The 21,833-nt window shown below is 35.1% G+C and overlaps 1 protein-coding gene and 1 pseudogene across 1 annotated transcript; both read right to left on the bottom strand.

Moving 5' to 3' along the window:
- Positions 1 to 10,419: 10,419 nt before the first annotated feature.
- On the bottom strand, positions 10,420 to 14,034 carry LOC123203370 (annotated as a pseudogene).
- An 807-nt stretch (positions 14,035 to 14,841) lies between these two features.
- LOC123203346 (disease resistance protein At4g27190-like) lies at positions 14,842 to 18,990 on the bottom strand. The gene is made up of 2 exons (XM_044619692.1): positions 16,451 to 18,990; positions 14,842 to 14,905 (listed from the first exon to the last, which is right to left on the bottom strand). The coding sequence occupies exons 1-2, from the start codon at positions 18,988 to 18,990 to the stop codon at positions 14,842 to 14,844; spliced, it is 2,604 nt and encodes an 867-aa protein (XP_044475627.1).
- Between the last annotated feature and the right edge of the window lie 2,843 nt (positions 18,991 to 21,833).

The following is a 21,833-nucleotide window of genomic DNA, read 5'->3' as shown; positions in this document are numbered from 1 at the left end:
AGCTGCTAAACTAATGAAACTCAGTAAGTTCACGTAGACTATCGAGAGGTAGAAATTAGACATAAAACATAATTCATCCATTATATAAAACATCAACGAAATTTGTTAATAAGAATGTAAAAACTACAAGTTCAAGTGGATCGAAAGATCCCTCTCAATCCCAAAAAATTATAGAAATTAGCCACACATAATTCTTATAGACACGTAACAAAAATAACCAAAATTCATAATAATATTTCAAGACTATAATTAAGAAGATTCTCAATGATCGCTTGTATCAGTTGCTCGGATTATCTCATCTATCATCCTTGGGTTTGATATTGCTGCTTGAAGTCTGTATCGAAATCGGCTTTTTGTTGCTTGCAGAAACTTAGGAAAATAGGAACGTAAGTCGATTGTTGAAATTTTGGAAAAGTGAACCCTTTCTCATGAGTCTAAGTGATCCTTGGGACCCTAAGACATGTAAGATTGTTGAATATATTCTCCAAATCATTTGCATAACCCAATGATGAGGGTAAGATATTAGAGATCAAGAAAGTCGGTAGACAATAACTATGACATTCCTCATAATTTAGGGTAGACAAGAAAGATGGAACCTAATAGTAATGCAATTGGAATCTCCTGTAGTTTCACATATAGAGGTCAGAAATGTCGTAGAGAGCTTATCTCATCAAATGAACCCAACCCAGGCAAGTCCAATTTAATATATATACTGATTTTGTTCTGCAAGAGAACCCTATAGAAAAAGAGTATCCACAAAGTAAATGCACCTCCTCAGGCTATAAGAATTTCCACAAGTCTTTCTGAATAAAGTCAGCCATAGACTTGATGTAACCTTCTCAGTGATACCAGGACCGAATGATAGAAACAGGCATCCTTGATAGGTATGCATCTTCCCTGACATATTATTCTCACTCATAAATGGTTTATGATGTAAAAATTGATTTACTACAGACAAGAAATTAGAGAATATATAAAAACAGAAGCAGCATCTAAATATTCTCTTCAATACACGGATGCTTGACCCAATTGTAGAGATAGAGAGCTGTGGATAAAATCCTCCCCTGAAACACCATCTTCTCTGTTGATGCAAGCAGCAACCTTAGTGCTATATCAGCAAGAGTGAGGGAATTCAGTACCTAGAATAAACGAGCATATGACATGTGTCTCCTCTGGTAAGTGTTCATCGGCATGCCACCTTGCCACACTGAAATTGCCCACTTATTTGTGATATTGATAATGCATAATCATTAGTAGTGCAGCAAGGATTTTAATCGTTGCTATTTCTAGAAAAATTCAATGAATCAGAATTCAACAGACTATAAATTTGCAAATGATATCTAAAACCTCTTCAGCTTGTCTGTTTTTCTTTTTCCACTACAAATTCAAGCTCTGTTTTGCCCTGCATTTTCCATTACAAGAAACAAATGAAATTACAAAAAAAAAAAAATTATAAATAAGAAAAAGAAGTAGAAATTAATTCCCAAATCAATATCCACATCTATTAATCTTAAACAAATTAGGAAATTGTCAGTTAATCGAATAGTTTCTTCTATAATGGAATGTAAATTCATTTTGTAATTTTCCTTATATAAGTTATCACTTAATTATTTATTTTCCTTATGTAACCATGCGGATAACTCATGCTGCGCTTAAATAACTGATTTCTTCCTATTGTGACGAGATTTATTCTTATCAGAGCTGTGACAGTGATGAGGGTAGAGAATCTAAGATCTAGGAAGTCGATAGACGGCAGCTGTGACAGTGTTCATAATTATGGGAAGACAAGAAAGATGGAAGCTAAAAACTTTTGAAATTGGGTTTTACAGTCAAACTTGGTGTGCCAGAGTATGATCGTTGTCAGCTCCTGGGCTTTTCAGGTTCTATAAGCAATAACGAATATCATGGCCTGCTAAGGCTCTGAGAATTTAATCAACTCTTTCTGAATCAAGTCAGCCATAGACTTGATGTAACCTTCTCGTTGATACCAGGACCCTATGTTACATACAGGCATCCTTGATATATATATATATATATGTATGCATCTTCCTTGACATATTATTCTTCTCAAATGGTTTATGATATACAAATGGATTTACTACATAGAGGCAAGAAATTAGAGAATATACTAAACCAGAAACAGCACCTAAATATTCTCTCCAGAAAACAGATGCTTGATCCAGTAGTAGCGATAGAGAAATGTATCAGTATCATTTTTTTTTTTTTTTGGGTAAGTAAGATTATCAGCATCATTATCATTAAATAGGCATTTAGAGCTACATCAAGAAGAGTTAGGAATTCAATACCAATAATAATCGTATTGAATTTCTGAGAAATAAAATTCCCTATATTGTTGTGTATAGCGTCAAGCATATTATAAAATATATACAAGTTGAGGGCATAACCAAGTTTCCACAAAATTGTGATCTTCTGGGAAGAGTTGTGGTCTAATTTTAAGTTATATTTTGGCAAGAAATCATGAACTTTGTGAGTTCTTCTACTGTCATGCTTTACAGAAAACAAAGGCTTGTCTTCCAGGAGCAAATTGACCTGACTGTTAGGAAAATGCTCCAGGACTGAAACATGTCCACATGCAGTTGATGTGTTTTATTTTTAATTGTTGTCCTAGTCTTTAGGAAGTGGTCAGTTTGTGTTGCTATAGTGGTCAGTTTGTTAAATCCGTGTTACTGTTTATGGCTTGATTCTAGGCCATTAAAAGCAGTTTGTTAAATTCGTGTTATTGTTCATGGCTTGATTTTAGGTCATTAAGTTATCTGTTTCAGCTTCTATATAAGCTTGCTAAAAAAATAAAAAGTATGTATTCCACAAATCCTTTCAAATTGTATTCCAAAACTCTGCTGCATAATCATATCATTCTTTCTCTATTCTTTTATCCTTAAAATCTAACAATTGGTATCAGAGCTTTCTTCTTACGGGATTTGTGTGTGAGTTTTTGAAAACATCATGGAAGCCGAAGCCAGTTTCTCCTCAATTGCTCCGCAAGTATTCGACAGAGAAAACTACTAGATTTGGGCAGTTCGTATGGAGGCATATTTGGATGCTTTGGATCTTTGGGAAGCAGTGGAAGAAGACTATGATGTTCCTGCACTTCCAGAAAATCCCACCATGGCACAGATTAAAATGCATAAGGAGAAGAAGATGAAAAAGTCGAAGGCCAAAACATGTTTGTTTGCTGCAGTGTCGTCGACGATCTTCACAAGAATAATTTCCCGTAAGACAGCCAAGTCTATATGGGATTATCTCAAGAAAGAATATGCAAGAGATGAAAGAATAAGAGGAATGCAAGTTTTAAATTTGATAAGGGATTTTGAGTTGCAAAAGATGGAGTCTAAAACAATCAAAGAATATTCAGATAGACTTCTTGAAATTGCAAACAAAGTCAGACTACTCGGGTCTGAATTTAATGATTCAAGAATTGTAGAGAAGATCCTTGTCACAGTACCTGAGAGGTATGAAGCGACAGTTACAACCTTGGAAAATACTAAGGATCTATCAAAAATCTTCTTGGCGGAATTACTTAATTCTCTGCAGGCACAAGAACAAAGAAGGCATATGAGGCAAGATGTCAACACCGAAGGAGCCTTATTTGCAAAATATAATGGAGCTGACAAAAACAAAAAGAAAAAGAAGAAAGGCCAAGAAGGAAACTTTTTTGTTCCTAATAACAAAGGCAAAAAAGGAAGCTTCACTGTTAAATACCCTTCTTGCCATCATTGTGGAAAGGAAGGTCACCCTCCATTCAAATGTTGGAAGAAACCTTATGCAAATCCTTGCCATTATTGTGGAAAGGAAGGACACCTTCCATTCAAATGTTGGAAGAGACCTAGCGCAAAATGTTCCAAATATAATCAATTGGGACATGAAGCAATAATTTGCAAAGGAAAAGCTCAGCAGTAGGAGATTGAAGCACAAATTGCTGATCAAGGGGAGAAAGATCAATGGTTCATGGCTACATGTCTCACAGGCAGTGAATCAAGTGAAAGTTGGCTAATTGACAATGGTTGCACCAATCACATGACCAATGACAAGGAACTTTTCAGAGATTTGAAGCCAACCAACCTTACCAAAGTTAGAATCAGCAATGGTGATTACATCTCAGTCAAAGGAAAGGGGACAGTTGCAATAACAAGTTGTTCAGGTACAAAACTAATTCATGATGTTCTTTTTGTTCCTGAAATTCAACAAAACTTGTTGAGTGTTGACCAACTGATGGAAAGAGGTTTTAAAGTTGTTTTTGAAGACAAGTATTGTCTAATTAGAGATGCAGCCAATCATGATATTTTTAAAGTCAGAATGAAAGGCAAAAGTTTTGCCCTAAATCCATTAGAGGAGAAGCAAACAATTTTTTCAGTCAAGGAAAATATCACAGAAGTTTGGCACAAAAGGCTCGGGCATTATCACCACCAAGGGCTGCTGCAAATGAAGTCCAAGATGATGGCGAAAGATCTTCCAAAATTTGAAGATCAGATTCCAAGCTGTAAGGCATGTCAATTTGGCAAGCTCAATAGAAAACCATTTTCAAAGGCAACTGGTAGAGTATCAAGGAAGCTACAATTGATTCACACGGATGTCTCAGGCCCTCAAAGAACACCTTCTCTAAAAGGTAGTCTTTATTATATTGCCTTTATTGATGATTTCACCATAATGTGCTGGATTTTCTTCTTGAAGTTTAAATCAGAAGTAGCTCAAGTCTTTTGGAAATTTAAAGCAAAAGTTGAGAATGAAAGTGACTGCAAAATTCAGATTGTGAGATCAGACAATGGGAAGGAGTATACTTCGAGAGAATTCAACCAGTTTTGTGAAGAAGTAGGCATTGAACATCAGTTTACAACTCCCTTCACTCCACAACAAAATGGAGTTAATGAAAGGAGAAATAGGTACATCTTGGAAATGTCAAGATGCATGCTGTATGAGAAAAATTTGCCAAAGAAGTTTTGGGCAGAGGCAGCAAATACGACTGTGTTTCTTCAAAATAGGCTCCCAACAAAGGCAGTAAAAGATCAAACACCATTTGAGGCCTGGTATGGTTACAAACCATCACTGAAGTTTCTTAAAGTATTTGGTTGTTTGTGTTTCACTTATGTTCCATAGAACAAACGTGACAAGCTAGATAAAAGAGCATCACCAGGCATTTTTATAGGTTATAGCACTGTCAGCAAGGCTTATAAAATTTTCCAACCATAAACTAGAAATATTGTTGTTAGCAGGGATGTTCACTTTATGGAGGATAAAGAGTGGAATTGGGACAATGCAAAAAAGAAGGGTCAGACCATGACAGAGTTGAAACTCAAGTTTCTTGGTTCTAATACTAAAGAAGAAGTAGAGTGGCAAAATGAAACAGTGGATGAAGTCCCTGTGAGAGGAACTAGGTTGCTTTCTGAAATTCATGAAAGGTGTAACATTGCTGTGTGTGAACCTACAGATTATGAAGAAGCAAAAAAGGATCAAAGGTGGATAGCTGCAATGAAGGAGGAGTTGTTCATGATAGAGAAAAACAATACGTGGATTCTAGTAGAAAGACCTCAAGATAGAAAGGTGATTAGAGTCAAGTGGGTGTACAAAACTAAGCTAAATGCTGATGGTTCTATCAACAAACACAAGGCAAGACTCGTGGTGAAAGGCTATGCTCAAGTTTTTGACGTGGACTACTCGGATACCTTTGCACTAGTTGCTCGTCTAGACACCATAAGGCTTTTGCTTGCTGTAACTGCTCAAATGAATTGGAGAGTGTATCAACTTGATGTAAAATCAACATTTTTAAACGGTGTTGTGCAAGAAGAAATTTACGTTGAACAGCCCGAAGGTTTTGTGAAGAAATGAGAAGAGGACAAGGTGTTTCTACTCAAGAAGGCTCTTTATGGGTTAAAACAAGCTCCAAGAGCTTGGTATAGTAGGATAGATGACTATTTGCTGAGCCTTGGTTTTAAAAAAAGCCTATCTAAGGCCACTCTTTATGTCAAAAATCAAAGCAATGATGTTCTGATAGTTTCTCTTTATGTTGATGATCTTTTACTAACAGGAAATGATGCATGGCTAGTTGAGGAGTTCAAACAAGAAATGATGAAGGTTTTTGAAATGACAGATCTCGGGTTGATGAACTTTTTTCTTGGAATGGAAATTTAGCAAGCTGCGCATGAAGTCTTCATCTGCCAAAAGAAGTATGCCAATGAGATTTTGAATAAGTTTAAGCTTGAAGAATGCAAGGCAGTAAGCACTCCTATGAATCAAAAGGAGAAGCTGTGCAAGGAAGATGGTGCTGATAAAGTTGATGTTAGATACTTTAGAAGTTTAATTGGTTGCTTGATGTATCTTACAGCAACACGACCTGACATTTTAAATGTTGTAAATATTTTGTCCAGATTTATGCACTGTGCAAGTGAATTTGTAACACCCCAGGTCCAATAGCCCGACCCACTGTTAAGATATTGTCCACTTTGGACACACAGTCCATCGTGGGTTTGCTTCTGGGCTTTGCAACCCAAAACGCGTCTTGACAGTTAAGGAGCTCACAGGCTATTTAACCAATCAAACTTTCCCACCACTAACCAATGTAGGATACATAGATAGACCCAGCATCTCTCTCGTGCTTTGTTGATGTGGGATTCGCCTAAGGGTATCACATATACCCCCCTTACAAGACTCAGCGTCCTCGCTGAGGTTTGCCTTACCATCGTTCAAGAGGACACGCGGAGTTGCTCTGATACCATTTGTAACATCCCTGGTCTAATAACCCAACCCACTGTTAATATATTGTCCACTTTGGACACACAATCCATTGTGGGTTTGCTTTTGGGCTTTACAACCCAAAACGTGTCTTAATAGTTAAGGAGCTTACAGGCTATTTAACCAATCAAACTCTCCTACCACTAACCAATGTAGGATACATAGACAGACCCAGCATCTCTCCCGTGCTTTGTTGATGTGGGATTCACCTAAGGGTATCACAGAATTGCATCTCAAGGCTGCCAAAAGAGTGATTCGATATATCAAAGGCATAAGTGATTTTGGTATTAAATTCACAAGAAGCAAGGAGTTCAAGCTGGTTGGTTTCTCTGATAGTGACTGGGGAGGTTCCATTGATGATATGAGAAGTACCTCAGGCTACTGTTTTACTATTGGATCTAGTGTTTTCTCATGGAGCTTGAAAAAGCAAGAAACTGTGGCGCAATCCACTGCTAAAGCAGAATTTGTTGCTGCAACAGCTGCTGTTAATCAAGCTTTGTGGCTAAGGAAGATTTTAATGGATCTCAATCTAGAGCAAAAAGAAAGTACTGAAATTTTTGTTGACAACCAAGCTGCCATTGCTATTTCCCATAATCCTGTGTTTCATGGGAAAACTAAGCATTTCAACATCAAATTATTTTTCTTAAGAGAAGTGCAGAAAGAAAAATTTGTGACTCTGGTTTACTACAAGTTTGAAGATCAGCTGGTAGATTTGTTTACAAAGCCACTTCCAATGAGCAGATTCGAGTTTTTAAGGTAGAACGTTGGTGTTTGCAGCTCCTAAAGCAAGGAGGAGTGTTAGGAAAATGCTTCAGGACTAAAACATGTCCACATGCAGTTGATGTGTTTTATTTTTAATTGTTGTCCTAGTCTTTAGGAAGTGGTCAGTTTGTGTTGCTATAGTGGTCAGTTTGTTAAATTCGTGTTATTGTTCATGGCTTGATTCTAGGCCATTAAGAGCAGTTTGTTAAATTCGTGTTACTGTTCATGGCTTGATTTTAGGCCATTAAGTTATCTGTTTCAACTTCTATATAAGCTTGCTAAAAAAAATAAAAAGTATGTATTATGCAAATCCTTTCAAATTGTATTTCAGAACTCTGCTGCATAATCATATCATTCTTTCTCTATTCTTTTATCCTTAAAATCCAACGCTGACGATTTTCTTACTCTGGTTGCTCGTTTTTGTGTTATTTCTTCGGAGAATAATCCTAATTATCTTGCTTGGATTTTAAATCGAATCAAGCCAGAACGGCAGTGATTGTGTTCTGTAGATTTTGTTTTTGTATTTCTCGTCAGGACCAACAAGATATTTTGATCTTGAAAAGTCTTCAGACCAATCTTCACACCTGGTGTCCACTTTGTTTTCTGTAACCACAGGGTTTCCATTTTTCACATGCCAATGAAAATCATAGCTTAGCTCACAGGAAACTTCACTCGAATCTTGCTCTTTATTCATCTGACCATGCCCTTATCATCGAGTAGATAAATCCATTTCATCAATACAGGATTCCATCCGAGATGTAACCTTCGGACCAGGGGAAGAATAATCTTTCCCTGGAAAAACCCTGTTTCTCGACCCTCCTTTTGGTTACATCAACTGGCGAAGTGTGTGATTCGGAACAACATAAAAGACTCTTCCAGGCTTCAAAACCAACTCAGGACCATAATCCAGGGAAACTTGAACACATCCGGATGGGTATCACAGTGTCTGGGTGACTTTCACAGCCGTTATTGGGTCTTGTAAAGCTGGACGAAGACTCCAAGATACACCAGTTTCAGGACACCACTCTCCTTGGAAACAGACTCTGTTTCCATAATTACTGTAAGAATTTTTCGGAAGCAAAAGAAACCAAGACAAAGGGAGCCCTGGTTTCCAAACTTATGCAAAATTCCTTGGCTAAAAGACAAATGTTCCAAGCGATGAAATTTATGTGAAAACTTTTAGAGAAACGGGGGATTATTCATTGATCTTGGCTTTAATTGGATGTTATTAAAAAATTTAAAATAAGGAATCCTGCGGAGATATTTTTTTTAATGTTGATTGCCATTTTTCATTTGTTAATTTTTATAAATTTGTTTTTGTTTGTTCTTTACAAAATCCTATATTTTGTGTTTTTCTTGCCTTCTAACTGACTTTTTTTGTTTTTTTGTTCTAAAATTGGATTCACAAATTTATATTTAGGAAGGTAATATCATCATAGCTAATGTAAATTTTATTTTATTTTATTTAGTATAATGTGATAATAGGTCTGGTGTGTCTAGTTTGATACGACAACCTTAGCCGCTGGGTTGTGTTTATGTGAATATTTTGATGGACCAATAAATCAAAAACTTTTTTTTTTTAATGTTTGCAGGCCCATAGGCCTTCCTTACAGGCCCTGACGCATAACCCATATTTTTACAATTATACCCCTTAAGTCAGGATTTTTTAGCCTTGAGACGAGCCATTGTCAAGTCTAAATATGAGACTCAAAAGGAATATTAATATCCCAATACCTAGTAAAAGACTAGGTCAAACAATATGATACCTTCCAAAAATGATACCCCGAAAGATTTCCAAAGAAAAGCTCTATGATGATCTCACAAATTTCTCCATCAATGAGCTAACTTCATCCTCAAAATCTTGCATTTATAAGTTAATAAAGATTAAAATTCGGATTAGGAAATACCTTTCTAATCTTTGTAGAATTATATTATTATTCTCAGTATAATGTATTTCTATTAGGACAATATTAGGAAGTTTGTAATTAATAAATGTCGAAAGATTTATATTTCTAGCGAAGTATCAAAGATTTAAAGACTTAATAAGTGTTGATCTAAAACCCGTTTGAATATAATTGATTGCGTTAAAAGAAGTTAAACCCTTCTATCAAAACCTAAATGGATTTATGAGCAATATAAGAAAAGCAAAGTCATATCTAAGTTTAGATGGATAATCTTATGTATTGAATGTTAGAATATTCCACCTTGATCAAACAACTAAAAATAAAGGAGTATCTAATGTAACAGATATCCAAATTAGATTCACTCAAGTTATTTTAATACTCGATTGGGTTTTAGGGAGGCTCGAGCATGAAATAGGACATGTCGGCTCTAGCTCTAGATAGGAAATGCTAGTTAAATCTCATAAGTTATAAATTTATCAATTATCCCCATATTCAAAGTTTAAATGTAATATTTGAAGAGTGTATGTCTAAATTTCAAATTTTTAATAGTATAGCTGATAGTTAGCGAGATCAAGTTTGGCTCGACAATAATTAAGCTACTTGTGGCTTGATTTATTTGCAACCCTAATTGGAATATATAGTCGGGATATCTTGCAAAAATGATAATAGATCTAAATTCAATAGACAATATGAATTGCAAAAGATATTGAAAATACCATTGGGTATAACATTATGCCATATCATTTTGGATGCATATCATGATTTCTTTTCAAAAACACCCCTAACTAGGCATCAAAGTTTGAGAAAAACAGCGACCCAATGTAAGATAATTTTAGTTGCAAAACAAAATAGAAATTACCAGACAAATGCTTGTCCAAGGAACCATTGGAAGCAAACTAAAATATCATAACCCAGTCCGATCATTGCAATAGCAAATTTGTATGAACTTAGAAAGAAATATATCTAAAAACTAATTATTGAGATTAGAAAACCCAAAACCATATAAATCTTATACTAGAAGTTTATACATTTCGGAAGAGAATCTGAGTCTCATATTTTACACTTGAGATCGTAACACAGACCACTATCACCAAAATCATGTCATTCACAGCTTAACACCTCAACATCAGACACAAATTCCGAGGTATGCATGGCTTGAGATAGATCTAATGGAGCTGTTTACCTCTACCCTAAGGGCTTTGGGCTTGACAATCTCTATCTCAAGTCCTGTGTCGTCGCTATTTTGATCAAGCTACATTACCACGTTTGAAATTTTATATGCTGAAATCATCAGTTCATATGAAACTCAGCTGTTCTTCAACATTTTTTGAAAATCTTGTATGATACTACTCTTAATCGCTTTCAAAAAACATTATTCTTGAATGCAAGTATCATTTTTGGCGACAACAACAAAACGAATGGTAAGATAGAACTGAAGACATTTTGATATCATGTCTCACAAAGTCACTGTTGTCTTCATTGGAGAAGTCCCTTGGGGAAGATATAGCGGTTGCTGAAGGCAATACTTCTAGTATCGCATCTGCCAGATCTGTGATGACAGAACACATGCAGTTGAGGGCAGGAAAACATCCCCACTTTTGATTGCCACATTCAAGAGCTAATTCCCTGTACTCCATGTAAATCCCTTCAGGGGCTTTTATGCATTCACTCACAAAGCTGCAGTTATACATACTACAAGTAATTTAACTCTGTATTTTACCATTTTGGTGTTCATATCGGCACACAAAATTGATATTTTTGTAACAAGTCATGTACCAGACTGAAAATGCCAGAAGACTCACGACACCATTTTGGCCTAGCCCAAGGAGAGCTTCATCAGTGCAGGAATTAAGCAACCAAACATTATAGTGCCCAACCTAATGAAGAGTAACAAAAAATATGAGATCAAGAAAGTCGGTAGAAAGCAGTTGTGACAGTACTCATAATTAAGGGTGGACAAGAAAGATGCAAGCTAAAACATATGAAATTGAGTTTCACAATCAAACCTGGTATGCCAGAGTATGATCGTTGCCAAATCATCAGCTTTCCAATTTCTGCATTCCATCGGGTCGTTGCATGGATCACCAGCATTCTCAACACAAATGATTGGTCAAATTATCACACTATCTCAAGACAGTGGCATCATCATGAATTCTCAAATGAGATCTCACAAAGTCATTGTTGTCTTCATTGGAGTTGTTCCTCGAGGAAGATATAGCAATTGCTGAAGGTAAGACTTCTAGTGCAGCATCTGTCAGACCATGATGAAGGAAGGTGTGTAGTTGAGGGCGGGTACATGTCCCCAGTTTTGAATGCCAGATTCAAGAGCCAACCGCCATCACTCTGTACCAATCTCTCCTAGTGTTTATACCTGCTGACTCACAAGGCTGCATTTGTAAATACAACAATTAATTTAACTCTGTAGATAGCCATTTTAGTGCTCATATCGACACACGAAAATGCTAAATTTGTAACTAGTCATGCACCTGACTGGAACTGCCAGAAGACTCATAACTCCTTTCTAAGTGAGCTCATCAAGAACTTCATCAGTGTAGGGCTTCAGCTATTGTATCGGCCCTACTTGACTCTAACGAAACAAAAGAAGGGGAAAGGAATGAAAAACCAAAGAATAACCAACCAAACATTTTAGTACCCAACCTAATGATAAGAGTGCTCATAATCTAGGGAAGACAAGAAAGTAGGAAGCTAAAACTTACATAGTTGGATTTCTTTTGAAGTAAAACCTGGTATACCAGAGTATGAACATTGCAACTCCTTGCCTTTTCAGGTTCTACACAGTTAGGTAGATACACTCCATCTGGTCTCTGTAAATATCACCAGCATTCTCGACAAAACTAACTGGTACTCCATGGGCACTAAAGAAGATCATTACCTGTAGTTTCACATACAGAAGTCAAAAAAGTTGTATAGAGCTTATTACATCAAATGGCTCCAACCCAAGCAAGCCAAAGTTTATTACATACACTGGTTTTGTATTGTAAAAGATCCATATAGAAAAGGAGTATCTACTAAGTAAGTTCACCTCCTCAGGATTTAAGAATTTCCCCAACTCTTTCTGAATCAAGTGAGCCATAGACCTGATGTAACCTTCTCAGTGATGCCAGCACCTTATGATAGAAACAGGCATCTTAGATAGGTATGCATCTTCCCTGACATATTATTCTCACTCAGAAATGGTTCATGATATACAAATTGATTTACCACAGGCAAGAAATCGGAGAATATTCTAAAACGGAAGCAGCACCTAAATATTTTCTCAAGAACACGGATGCTTAACCCAATTGCAGAGAGAGAGAACTGCAGATAAAGTGGCTGCACAACGAGCCTTGCAATTTTGTCTCTCTTAATCTGCCAACTGTAGCGAAATTTTGAACTATCAGGACACTGACAATTTTAAGATAGAAAGGGGCCATTCTTATCATAAAGCATTAGTTAAAACATGTTGTCCTAAAATAATGCAATTGAACACTGGAAAGAAGCTTACAAATAGAAAAAAAGGGCAACCTATCTCTTGCATTGTCTTTCTTTTTTCTATTTTTCAATTATTTTCGGAAGAGTTTAAAAACTGATGCATGAAATCACATTTAACAAAACAATGTGAAAAAATGTGAGAAGACTAAAACCTACCCGCTGCTCTCCCTCCTCTGTAAATTGTTACCAATACCTCATTCCAACATAGACGTTGACAGGTAAGTTCTATGCTTCCAGAGCAATTCTAAGAGCATGTGCCTGCAACAAGTTTTTCAAATTACAATACACAATATTACAGAAAAAAATGAAAGAAAAAATAGAGCACAGATTTCCTAAGTAAAAATTTAGAAAAAAAAAAAGAAGAAAATAGATAAAACGCAATGAACAAACACGGCCCAAACATAAACAATGCTACAAATAGCAGGACATGTCAACCTGTAGAACAGAAATTAATTTTGCCCAGGGCCATTGAATAAACCGAAATAACCTGGGAAGGCGTATGATATCCTTTATCAAAAGAAAAATTGGTGTAAAGGTAACATTTCAAAGATACAAATATAAAAAGAGGTAATAATTTTAAGAACAAAGAAAGGAGGGACAATCTGAATTACCGGATCTGCAAATAAATTACACAAAAATGTCTGAACATCGAGAACCGTCTCTGGCTCGAAGATTCAGAAGCAACACTCCAACCTTATTTTCGGTGGCATGTGAATGGGACTGATATTCTGCATGCTCATCTCAAGCTACAATTCCATGCTCTGTTTTCCCCTGGATTTTCCATTACAATTTTCTGATATCAATCTAAATCAAGAATGTTGTGATTATGGTAAGGAGGAATCAAGCTACTGAAGAATGAAAAAAGCATTTTACATCCAATTATTGTTCAAGTAGTATAAATATTTAAAACACTCAAGGCCTTTGCTACACTAATCCTGGTTTATGTGGATAGCTAGTTCACTTTTTGTATCATCCCCTGCTCAAAATACTTCTTTTGAATAAAGCCAAAAGTAATGCCATAGAAAGGAAAATTATCACACTATCCGAAGACAGTAGCATCATCATGAATTCTCAAACGAGATCTGACAAATTTATTGTCATCATCATCGTAGATGTTTCTTGAGGAAGACATAGCTGTAGATGAAGGTAAGGCTGCTAATATTGCATCTGCCAGATCCTCGGCTCAAACAAAGCATGTTTCAGCTCAGTTAAGCTAGGAACACCGTCTTCTCTGTTGATGCAAGCAGCAGCCTTTTCTCCTTTCTCATTCATGTTTGTTTCTTCTAGATTCAAGCATTTAAGCCATTTGAGCTTACAAATAATGTACTAATGAGAAGACATAAATGGCAATTTGTTACATACCTGTTCTAAAGTTTGTTTTTACCTCAATTTTCTATTACAAAAACAATAGAATTATATCAGTATGACAAAATAAATACACATTAGAGCTATATCAGCAAGACTGAGGGAATTCAGTACCTAGAATAAACAAGCGTATGAAATGTGTCTCCTCTGGTTAAGTATTCATCGGCATGCCACCTTGCCACACTGAATTTGCCCACCTATTTGTGATATTGATAATGCTTAATCATTAGTCCTGCAGTAAGGATTTTAACCGTTGCTATTCCCAGTAAAAATTTAATAAATCAAAATTCAACAGTCTATAAATTGCAAATGATGTCAAAAACCTCTCAGCTTGTCTGCTTCTCTTTTTCTGCTACAAATCCATGCTTTGTATTCCCCTGCATGTTCTGTTACAATTTTCTGATATGAATCTAAATAAACTATATTGTGATTATGGCAAGGGGGCATCAAGCCATTGATAAAAGAAAAAGGTATTTTACATGCTAATAATATTTTTCAAATAGTATAAATAATTTCAATTGAACTGAATTCTTATATAAACATCCAAGGTTATTGCATTGATAGGAAATGAACATTAAACAGAATTCCCATTTTGCGCTTTGCCAATTATAATTTCTGCTCCGGATGCCAGTCTTGTTCTACAAAGCATTAACAAACTTCAGTTGTCAATAATAATTATGACAAAACTATAACCAAGTTTGACTCAGTTGACAGTAAATTTCCTCTTTGAAGTTCATTAATCAAAATTAAATTAATGTTTAATTTCATTGTAATTATTATAAAAATTTGATGAACATGGTTCGCACCAGTATGCATTGCAGAATCAAGTCTGAGTTGCTGCATTTTCATCCTTCGTCTTCTTCTTCTTCTTCGTCTTCTTCGTCTTCTTCTTCTTCTTCTTCGTACCCGGCTTCAGCACTGTCTTCTGTGATTCAAATAAAAAGAAACATCTAATGAGAGCTTTTTCAAATATTGAACACACGTATGCCAGTATAATAAGGACATATTTCAACAAACCAGCATATGACACGTGTCTCCTCACTGAAATTACCCGCCTGTGTTTAGTATTGATAATTCATAAAAATATGATATGACTAGAGACTACCCAAACAAGAATAATAATTTGTTAATTGATTTAGTGAAACATAAATCATTCATACCATTTACTTGTTGTCTTCTAATTTCCTCCTGCAAAACAATTCACATTTTTCCATAATTTATTATTTCTCTAACAAAATAACCATATCTATTATCATGTCTAAATTATTAATTTTCCAATACAATTTATTAAAAAAAATATTTACAATTGTTTACAATCAACAATTAATTACTTCACATACCTGTTGTTCTTCAAACAATTGTTGGATTGTAGAGTTAATGTTGCCCATCCATCGTTCTTTATTAGTGAGAATAGATGTATGAACTTTGTTGAGCTTTGGTGTTAGTTGTTTTCCATAACCAAAGATCTTCATACTGGGACATTCATAGATATTAAGTGCCTCCAAAATTGGAAATTCAATTGAATATGAACCTGAGCTAAAACAACTAAGGTTGTTTAGACTAAAAGTCCTAAGGTGGACAAACTAGGAAACACAATCCTTTCTATTGATGATGATGATGCTTCCTCATTTGTGATTATTTCTTCCAGTGTTGAGCAACTAGTTATTCTAAGGATTCTAAGCTTTACAAGGCTTTTGACTATGGAGGGGGTGAATAGCCTTTTCAATTTAGGGCAATAATATATATATATTGAACTTAAGTTTCCTAAACTAGATAAGGTTGTGGTGAGATCTTTCTTTGGTGGTATTAATTCCTCTTCTTCTTTCATTATGAAAATCTCCTCTAAACTGTAACAATTTTGTATGTTCATATCTTCCAAACAAACAAGACTTTGCAATAAAGCTTGTGAAAACAACTTAATTAACTTTGGGCACACAAACACACTTAATATCTTCAAGTTGCATAGGTTTATGAATTGAGTGTCACCCATCCATATATGTGTCATATTTGCTAGAAAAAGCAATTTTAGATTCTTTAATGATGAGAGCATCTTTGTTTCTCCATCTACCACCTTAACCTCTTTACAATCAAATATATATACCACTGAATTACACCTATTTACACTCAAATATTCAAGACTTCGAAAGTTCCATAACAAATTACTTGGAACAATATTCAACAACCTGCCGCACCTCTTAACAGTCAAATTTTTGAGCTTATTGAAGGACTGGATTGAGGGTTCACCATGACATATTTCAACCAAGTTGGGATTGCCAACAATTTGTAGAAACTCTAAGTTGTGGAAACTTAAATTTGATGAACATTCCAAAATATTTACAAGAAATGTTACCTTCTGATCAACCACTTCTAAACACTTCAGTTCATTCAGTCCTCTATTTACCAGATCATGAAAGATGTTGTCCAAACCTTTAATACGTAGATGCTCTGTTCTTTCAATTACCAAATTCTTCAAATAATCAAGTAATGTTGAAATGATAATGTCATTATTATATGAGATCATCAAATTTCGTGAATACTCCCTTGAAATAAAATCACCAGCACCTATTATTATTGTAAAGCTTGATAAGTTTTTGAATGGCACATCATTATCAACTAAGAAATTCAGGTTGGGGATAATAATTTGCAAACTAGTTATTCTAGACAAGAATTGTAACTCAGCAAGCCATGCATTGCTACTTGAATCTCCCCCATCTCCTAAATCCCAAAGCCTAAAACTTTTTAAAACGTACAACTCTTCTAATTTACAAAGAGAGGATATGACACCAGGTGATATTCGTGTCAACTTATTACAATAGTTCAAATCTAATAGTCTCAGATGAGTTAATCGGTTAAACGATATAGGGATCTCCCTAACGTTAGAACCAGAAAGGCTAAGAATTTCTAGTTTGCTTAGATCTCCAATTATAGATAAGTCACCCAATTTGCAATAATTAAGGTACAAAGTTCTAAGGTTTACAAGAAAGGAAAATGACTCAGGCAATGGTGATAATTGAGTTTTACTTAAATCTAGAACTTCAAGATGATTCATGCCTTGAAAGAAATTGTTAGGGACAACCAATCTGGAATTTTGTTGCAGTAGCAACGATTGCAACTTTGGCCATTCTATCCCATCCAGTACCTCTTTAATATCATTTAACATCAATGAGATACACATGAGATCTTCAAATGTATCTCTTTCTGGCCACTCTTTCAAACTCGTACCAGCTTTCACTAAGAATGTATAATTGTGTTTGCGTGCTATGATATGTGCAATATCACGAACTACATCATGCATTTTGACATATTTCTTACCATATTCTTCCCCAAATTCTTCCCTAATCAATAGAAAAGAAGAGATAAGGTTACTTACAATAGCATGTGTTCTGACTCTAATATCCTTAATTGTCCCCAAGTCTTTGAACCATCTCAATCCTGTTCCGTATCTCACTAAGACTTCAACAGGAATTTTGAAATCTTCTGGAAATACAGAGCAAAATAAGAAGACAGATTTTGCCTCATTTTCTAGAAAATTGTAACTCAACTCCAAGGATAAAATTACATTTTCATGCATTCCTTCAATGTTTGTTGATGTTGAACTTTTAAGTCGTTGTAAGGCATCACACCACTCATACATGTCCCTGTTCTTCAGTGCCCTGGCTACAGTCACGATTGCAATCGGCAGACCATCACATTCAGCAGTTACTTCTCTTGCGATTGAGCTCAGAATAGAATTTTCAACATCCATGCCAACAAGATCCTTGAATAGCGCCCATGACTCCTGTTTTGTCAAAGTTCCAACAATAAATGTCTTGTCACAATCCATTTGATCGCATACATTTTTCCTTCGAGAAGTAAGCACGATCTTACAACCTCCATGGTCCTTCCCAAAAGGAATGCCAATCTCCTCCAATTGAATTCTTCTCCAAATATCATCCAATATTATGAGTATTCGTTTCTCCTTCTTAATTCTCTCCCATAGAGAACTTGCTCTTGCTGATTCAGGACAATCTGATAATGATTTCAGATCCAGCATGTGAGCAATTTCTCTTTGAATATTCATGATATTTGGGGTTTGGGACACAACCACCATAACTACTGAATCATACAACTTCTCTTCTTTAGCTTGTTTGCCGACTTGTTTCACTAGTGTGGTCTTACCCACACCCCCCATCCCACATATTCCAATTATGCTGACCTTGTCATCTTTCAAGGCCTCCATAATTTCATTCTTGATTGATTCTCTGGATTTGAAAATTCCAGAAAATCCCACAGTTGGAGAGATAATGCCTGAAGGAGGAGGAGCAGGCTGAGATAGAGTTTGGAATTTTCCATCTTCTTGGAGCTGAGTGATCTCTGCTATCTTCTGCTTTGCCACCTTGCTGAACCGGTAGCGCAATCTGGGATTGATGCACCACCCTCTGAAGCACATCTTGTTCGCATTGCTTTCATCTTCCAAAAACTTTATAGCTTCTGCAGAGACATTATCAACTTCTGATATCCAATTTTGGATGGCCAGTAAAATAATTTCGTTGTTTCTTTTAGCAGCACCAATCTTCACTTGTATGTCGCCTCTGATAGCCTCGAGTCTCTGAACTTGCTTTCTTAATCCTTCGATGTTGTCATTGTAGTTAAGCAGGTAACCAGTATGATGGTCTGCTGCATCAAACAGGCGGTTGGAAATGTTGCCCGCAATTGAACCGACAGTTGAAACACAAATTTCCATGTTCTTAATTTTCTTTGTTTTTGATTGTTGAAAGATGATGAGAGAAAAATGATGGAAAGAATGTAGGAAAGAGAGATGAATGGCCAGTGATTCACCTATTATAAAGATATTCTTTTCCTCATAACAAAATTAAGAATCTGTTATAACACTAAGGAAAAGAATTACAGCATCAAGCAATTGAAAGAGAAAAGAGAAAGGCATTAAAGTACAAAAGATTTCTTATAGAAGATGCCTTGGGACTAAGGCTTCTTTGGTTCTATTATCATTGAAAAGATTATTCTTTCCTTCATTCTTTGCTCTAATTCCAAACAGCTTTGCCCTCAACTCAAGCTTAATATTCTTTTCTTCTAGATCTTATTTTTATTCTAAAAGCAATTACATGATTTACTGATTTCACAGGCCTAAGCATGAGATAAATTTGATCAATTAAGAGAAAAAACAATTTCCCTCACAATTTTATTTATGTTGTATTAGGATAAAATTTTGAAAGGTGTTAGGATAAAACATAATATAAACATTAACTATATATAGCAACAAATATTGTGAAAACTGTGATGATTTATTATTAAAACGATAAAGAATTAGTAATAATAACAAATATCGTATATTACGATTTGGATACTAAGAGTGAACAAATTATATACTAATTTGTCCCCAAATGTGTATCCTTTTATAAAATATTTTGTCCCTAAATGTGTTCTTTTTTAAACAAAATAAAGTTATTTAGAATGAAATCAAATTCGTTTATAGAGAAAAAATTTCATCCTAAAATTTATATTGTTTTATGACAAAACATAAGTTCGTCATTAAGGACAATTTTTTTTGTGGGTATTATCCTTTGATAATGCGTCTTTTGTGATGATTTGACCTTTTATTACAATTGACTTTTTGGGCAAAAATCTTCTTTCGCCTTTCATCAAATTTGTTGTAGTGAATAATAAAAAATGTGTGCCATTAAATATTTGTAGGAAATGCTAACATTGTATAAACTTGGTGAAGAAATCTTCTCAGAAGAAAGCTTGTGCTGATTGATGTTGTGCTTCTGATTCCTACTCTTCCAAAAAAGCTCTCACACATTTGTTAAACATATAATGAAAATTGTAAAATAAATATATTTTACTTGAACAGCTCTAGAAAACACAAGACTCTAACGAGAGCTTATACTGACATGTCTGATAGATTGTAAAATAAATATATAGTTGCTTTGATGCCAATTAGCAGCTCCAAATAACGACTCCACTTGCATATAGATCAGCTTTCTCTATTACAAGTCAAGGACAAGTTGAGAGTAGTAAAATTTGAAGACTTTGAACTTATTTGATGTTCAACAACCAAGTAATTTTACAAGCATCACAGATTAAGTAGACCCTTAGAGTGAGGGGAATTTGGAGCCCAAATGCACCTATAACTGTGTTGAGCTCCTCTGTTAACTAGTCGTCAGCCTGCCGCCTTGCCAGACTGAAAGAAATCACCTATTTATGATATTGATGAAACATAAACAATAAAATTTGCGAAGAGAATCTTTAATAATATAATACTACACCAAAAAGTGCAAAATTGGTTTATGTACATTTTGATCTCTCTGTGCTACAATTCCATGCTCTGTTTTCCCCTGGATTTTCATTACAATATTCTGATATGAATCTAAACAAGGTATGTTGTGATTATGGTATGGGGGAATCAAGCCACTGAAGAATGAAAGAAGTATTTTACATCGAAATATTGTTCACATGGTACAAATATTTTGTTCTACGATGGAATGTAAATTCATTTGAAATCAATACAAATTATAAATTTTCCTTATTTAAGTTATCAGTCAATTATTAATTTTCCTTGCAAAAACAGGTTATCACTTGCTTGTAATATAAATAAATTCCTACATAATAAACAACAAAAATTATTTCGCTTATGATGGAGCTGGGGTTGAGTTGAAGCATGCCCTCAATTCTCTTAGTATTTGCGCTTGTGCGTTTGTCTTCTTCAGCTTTAACTGCAGGCAATAAATTAAGGCTTATCAATTTGAGTTTACATTAATTTGTTTTTGGGTGATTTTATGTGGTAGTGATTGAATGTATTGCTGTTTTTGATAATTATACAGATGATGTATTTGGCAGAAGCCTTGGTGAAGCCAAGAATGGTATGTTTAGTAGTTGAATGTGCATTGAGAAATATAATGTTGATGTTAAATATGCTGCACAATTAATGTGCAGATTGCCCTGTGGACTTTTAAGTCTCTGAATTTCACCATCCCTACTAGGGGTGAGACATTCCGGATACCCTGTTAAAAAATAGGAAACGCAAACCAGTCGGTTCCTATTTTAGGAACAGTAACCGGATCCCGTCCCTTTTAAAATAGGTTCTTACTTGGGACCGAGATGGTCAATTCTGGGTAGGGTCCGAATCCTACCTGGAACAGACAACTAAAAATTTCTGAAAAGGCCATTTTCTCTTTTAAGGTCTCAAGGTTTAAATTTTGTTGTAACTGAGGTGATATTAAATATTTTTTCTGACAGGAAAAGATAAACTTATCCATGGGAAAATAAGAGAATGAAAAGAAGCAGCAGCAAAGGGTATTTTATGTTATCTCTGTAACACAAAGTAGAAGAAGAAGTTTTCAGTTTGTTAGAAGGTAATGAATTTAAGTGATAAAGGAGACTTGTGACTGCTCCCATTCTTTACATTTAATGCCATTCTTCTCCCAGCAAGATCAATCTTTGCATGGTGCTGGTGTGTTTAATCTTTGAGCAATATTATGCGTATTCATTTTTTGTACACATATGATATGTTATATGATTGGATGTTATTTTATCTTTAAATCAAAATCACCAAATCACATGATAATA

The sequence above is a fragment of the Mangifera indica genome, chromosome 2 (assembly GCF_011075055.1).
Source record: "Mangifera indica cultivar Alphonso chromosome 2, CATAS_Mindica_2.1, whole genome shotgun sequence".
NCBI classification, from domain to species: Eukaryota; Viridiplantae; Streptophyta; class Magnoliopsida; order Sapindales; family Anacardiaceae; genus Mangifera; species Mangifera indica.
Note: the sequence above shows the minus strand (reverse complement) of the source record. Positions and strands in the feature narration are given on the sequence as shown.

Coding starts and splice junctions, on each gene's coding strand:
- LOC123203346 (XM_044619692.1), bottom strand. CDS start 18,990: ATGGAAATTTGTGTTTCAACTGTCGGTTCAATTGCGGGCAACATTTCC. Junction 14,906..16,450: donor ACTGTTAAGAGGTGCGGCAG/GTTGTTGAATAT, acceptor AATGCTTTGTAG/AACAAGACTGGCATCCGGAG.